At 53.2% G+C, this 5,232-nt stretch overlaps 1 protein-coding gene across 1 annotated transcript in view; it reads left to right on the top strand.

Annotated features, from left to right (window-relative positions):
- The window catches only part of SPTBN4 (spectrin beta, non-erythrocytic 4), a 75,984-nt gene that overhangs the window by 17,240 nt on the left and 53,512 nt on the right, over positions 1 to 5,232 (top strand). Inside the window, 2 exon segments of the mRNA XM_015560940.1 lie at positions 1,782 to 1,862; positions 2,996 to 3,111. Of these exon segments, the coding sequence (XP_015416426.1) occupies positions 1,782 to 1,862; positions 2,996 to 3,111 (197 nt within the window).

Below are 5,232 nucleotides of genomic sequence, written 5' to 3'. Positions count from 1 at the left end.
CCGCAACATTGTATCAAATACAGACGGTAAACAAAGGCTAGAAACCTGTTTTCAGCAGCTGAGGCCTCAGAGCTAAAGCTGGCCCAGAATAAAAAACAAAAAACAAAAAGAAAACCCACAAAAAACGGAGCAGTTGGGAGCTTCAGTCCCAGCCTGAAAACAGCCCTCAGCCCCTCAGCCAGACTGGCCAGGCACCCCAGTGGGGACCCCCACCCTGAAGGGTGGGTGACCAGCTGCAAACAGCCATCATCCCCTCATCCAGGCTGGCCAGGCACCCCAGTGGGGACCTCCACCCTGATCCAGGACACCCTTCAGGGCAAACCAGCTGGCCCCACCCATGTATGAGGCCTCTACCCTATATAGTAAAAGGGTAATATGCCTCCCAGCACCGGGATCAGCATGACAGGATGCATCACCTTAACCCCCTGATCGCCCTGCAGCTGTGTGTGTGACAGGGGGCAGTGCCCCAACCCCCCCGACACACACACACGGGCCCTGCTCTGGGTGTGATGGGGTAGAGTCATAACCTCCCCATCTGCCCTGCCCTGAGTGTGACAGTGGCGGCGCCCCAACGCCCTGATCTGTGGGTGATAAGAGCGGTGCCCCAACCCCCTGATCCACCCTTCCCTGAGTGTGACAGGGGGCGGTGCCCCAACTCCCCTATCCGCCCTACTCTGTGAGTGACACGGGGGAGCTCCCCAACCCCCTGATGGGCCCTGCTGTGTGCGTGACAGGGGGTGGTGCCCCAACTCTCCAATCGGCCCTGCTCTGAGCCCGACCAGGAGCTGCGCCTAGGGATTGGGCCTGCCCTCTGCCACCCAGGAGCAGGCCTAAGCCAGCAGGTCGTCTTCTCCCGAGGGGTCCCAGACTGCGAGAGGGCACAGGCCAGGCTGAGGAACCCCCCCCCCCACCAGTGCACAAATTTTTGTGCACAGGGGCCTCTAGTATATATATAAAAGCCCAAGTGACCCAACGACCCAACAATCGGTCAACCAGTCATCCTGCACCCCGAGAGGCCTCATGTGCACCTGTGTGGATCCTCCAGCTCCAGGTTCCAGTCACTCTCCCTCCATGAACAGAGCCACTTGCCAGGCTAGCATGGCACACACCAGGGCTTGGGCAACTTGTGCGGGAAATTCAGGGTCCTGGGTGCTTTCAATGGGGTTAAGAAGGGGGGTGCACAGATCTGCTGGGCATGGCCCCTAGACTCCCACCTCTCTGACCTTCAGGGAGGACTATGGCCTGTAACTGAAGTGCCCTCTGGTGAGCAGCCCCTGGGAGGAAGGAGGAGACTGGGCCTTGTCCCTCATCCTTCTGGGGCTGTCTGTCTTGAAGTGCGATCTGTTTCTCCCTGTATCAGTGGTTACCTGTATGTCTGCTTTTCTTTGTTATTTCTCTCTTCCCCTCCCTCCCTACTCTCTCCCTTTCTGTCTCTCTCTCCCCCTCCTTTCTTTCCCCATCTCTGTATCTTGCTCTCTCTGTCTCTCTCTCTGTCCATCCCTTCTTCCCTCCTTTCTGTCTCTTCCTTCCTCCCTCTGCCCCTCTTTTCTTTTTTTTTTTTTTACCCCTCTCCTGTCTGTTTCAATCTCTCTCTGTCTCTATCTTTATGTCTATCTCTATCTCCCTGGCTCATTGTATCATCTATCTATCTATCTATCTATCTATCTATCTATCTATCATCTATCTATCCATCCATCCATCCATGTCTGTCTCTCCCTCTCTCCCTTTCCCCTCCTGACTTTCTCCATCTCTGCCTCTATCTCTCCCTTCCATGCTGCTAGTTACCCGGAGGTAAACATCCAGAATTTCACCACCAGCTGGCGGGACGGCCTGGCCTTCAACGCCCTCATTCACCGGCACAGGTACCGCCTGGTCTTTGGCAACCCAGCCCTGCCCTCCCCCTGCCTCACGTTTCTCAGGTACATGCCTGTGCATCTATGTATACAGACAATCATAGACATGGAACCTGTGCCTTCACCTCTGTACACATACATTCCCTTCACACATGCAGGTGCACACACCACACAGACCTCTGCCCAGGCCACATACCCTGTGCACACGTGGAAACATGCTAGCCTTCACACAGATGTGTGCACACAGACACTCAGGACATACACAGCCTGTGCCTGCTGTCCCCAGGGTGGAGAGTTCACTCCCCCGTGGACGGTCCACCTGAGTATGTGCATAGCACCTTCTCCCATCAGAGTCCTTTCTCTTGGTGCAGCCCAGAGAGCCCTCTGGCCCCGTGTATACCCATCCAGTCATACCTCAGAGCCTCACTGACCTGGCTGAGAGGTGGGCACCCAGACAAATCACACCCACATGATCATCCACGTGACAGACTGTGGAAATTGAGCCTAGGGGGCTGGGAGGGCCTTTGGTGTGGCAGAAGCCAGAACCCCCCCCACACACACACACACACACACTCATATACACACGGGGAGACCCAGCTGCACCTGCACACGCAGAAACTCACAAGTTGTAATGGTGCCCAGCTGACAGTGGTAACACGCATCGAGTGCTTTCTGTGCACCCAGAATCGTTTTAAATGCTTTCCAATAAGTCACTGAATAGTCAGTGACCCTGTGAGGCAGATGCTATTACTATCCCCATTTTACAAATGAGAATGATGACACGGAGGCACGAGAGATGAAGTAGCTCACCCAGATGACAGCCAGGAAGTGGCTGAGCTGGGGTGCGAGCCAGGCAGGCTGGCTGCAGCCCGCACACTTCTGACCACTGCATAGCACTACACAGAAACACTCGAGCAGACCTGTGCACCCTGAAGTCTGACAGACACGTGTCCTCACACCTGCAATGCTCACGCCCACCGTAAGTGCTGCGCAAACACATGCCAGCACGCACCGCTTTCCCTGCTGGGGCCATGCCCTCCCGCCCTCGCCCTGGGCAGGACTCACACATGGATGACTTTTGCCTGTTTGCTCACTGGCTCTGGAGCCTGCCTCTTGCCTGCCCACTCCGTGCCCCTGCCTAGGCCCGATCTCGTGGACTTCAGCAAACTCACCAAGTCCAACACCAACTACAACCTGCAGAGAGCCTTCCGCACGGCTGAGCAGCACCTGGGGCTGGCACGTCTGCTGGACCCCGAAGGTGAGCCTTGCATGACCCCCGTCCCGATTCCCTCTTTGGGGCTGCTGTCCCCAGTGCCGCCCCAAACACTGTTCCCTTCTACCCCAACACCACCCCAAATCCCAAGTTCCCTCCCAGCCCCTGCCCTCCCCACCTCCATCCCCTCCCTCTGCTCATCCCCACGGCCCTTACTTTCTCCATCTCCATCTTTTTTTTTTAATATATTTTATTGATTTTTTACAGAGAGGAAGGGAGAGGGATAGAGAGTTAGAAACATCGATGAGAAAGAAACATCGATCAGCTGCCTCCTGCACACTCCCCACTGGGGATGTGCCCGCAACCAAGGTACATGCCCTTGACCGGAATCGAACCTGGGACCCTTGAATCTGCAGGCCGATGCTCTATCCACTGAGCCAAACTGGTTAGGGCTCCATCTCCATCTTAAACCCCAACCCATTCCCATTTCTATCTCCCCTTTCTCAAATCCATCTTCAATCATCTCCCCTCAAACCCATCCCTCCCTCCCTAACCCCAGACCCAACACATACCCAACTCCAACACTGTCCCATCCCTAACCCCAAAGCCCTTCTCAACACTTGCACGGGGTCACATTGAAAACCAGTAAACAGGACTTCTGATTCCAGACTTCATGGTCCTAAGCATTCCTCTGCTTGCCTTGTAGAGCCGTATTTAGCGCTCAGTGCCTAGCACATGGGAGGTGTGTAGTGAACATCAGTTTCAGGAGGTGGGCTGCGTATAAGGTTGCGCGTTCCATGCATTAATTAAAATGGTCATTAGGATTTGTTGAGTTTTTCTTCTGTGGCAGCTAGTCTTTATAATATCCCTCTCCCCATCTATGAATCTCACTTCCTACCTCATACCTATCCCCAGCCCATCCCGATGGCTGTCCCCATCCACAGCTCTGTCCTCAGCCCCGCCCCTTCCTGTTTTCAGTCCATCCCTAGCCCCAGCCCAGACTTCAGCCTCATCCCCAACCCACGGTCACACTCCACACCGATCCCCCACCCCATGCATTAATTAACAGCTGCTCTCTTCTTCTGAGCATCTTCTCTGTGCCAAAGCACATGGCTGGGAATTTGATCAAAACTGTTCCCTTTCATCCTCACACCGACCTGGTTGGACAAACTTGATTAATCCTGTTTTAAAGCGATGAAAACTAAAGGGTGAGAAATGTGAAGTCACTTGCACGGGGTCACATTGAAAACCAGTAAACAGGACTTCTGATTCCAGACTTCATGGTCCTAAGCATTCCTCTGCTTGCCTTGTAGAGCCGTATTTAGCGCTCAGTGCCTAGCACATGGGAGGTGTGTAGTGAACATCAGTTTCAGGAGGTGGGCTGCGTATAAGGTTGCGCGTTCCATGCATTAATTAAAATGGTCATTAGGATTTGTTGAGTTTTTCTTCTGTGGCAGCTAGTCTTTATAATACTTGCAGTCTTCCTGGGCGGCAGGCCCTGTGACTGTCCCTGCTGTAGCAATGGGAAAACTGAGGCTTAGAGAACTTGGGTCTATTTTCTTTCTTTCTTTTTAAATATATTTTTATTGATTTTAGAGAGGAAAGGAGAGAGAGATAAAAACATCAATGATGAAAGAGAATCATTGGTCGGCTGCGTCCTGCACACCCCACACTGGGGACTGAGCTCACAACCTGAGCCTGTGCCCTGCCTGGGAATTGAACCGTGACCTCCTGGTTCATAGGTTGACGCTCAATCACTGAGCCATGCCAGCCGGGCAGGTCTATTTTCTAAGGACCGTGCAGTACGTGGTTGAGCTTGGATTCAAGCTCATGCTGCCTCCAAATGCCATGTCCTTAACCTCAAACCTCATAAACCACTCATTCACTTAGTAAATATTTATTGAACTCCTACTGTGTTCTGAGCAAAGCAGGGAGAGTGGTTAGAAAGACAGGCAGAGTCCATGTGCTCCTGGAGCTCAAACTGCAGAGAAGGACATAATCACATAAGTGAATATCTCATTGCAAATTATGATAAGAAATTTGGAAGGAACTAGGAGGAAGTGATAAGCTGCTCCGAGGAAGAATAACAAGAGACCAACTCTCGACAGGATCAACAGGGAGACTTGTCTGAGCAAATCTGAGTTGAGCCCTGGAGGATGAGTGGGA

Source organism: Myotis davidii, unplaced genomic scaffold (assembly GCF_000327345.1).
Source record: "Myotis davidii unplaced genomic scaffold, ASM32734v1 scaffold736, whole genome shotgun sequence".
In the NCBI taxonomy this organism is placed as follows: domain Eukaryota; kingdom Metazoa; phylum Chordata; class Mammalia; order Chiroptera; family Vespertilionidae; genus Myotis; species Myotis davidii.
The sequence above is the reverse complement of the archived record's forward strand: the minus strand, read 5'-3'. Positions and strand labels throughout refer to the sequence as shown.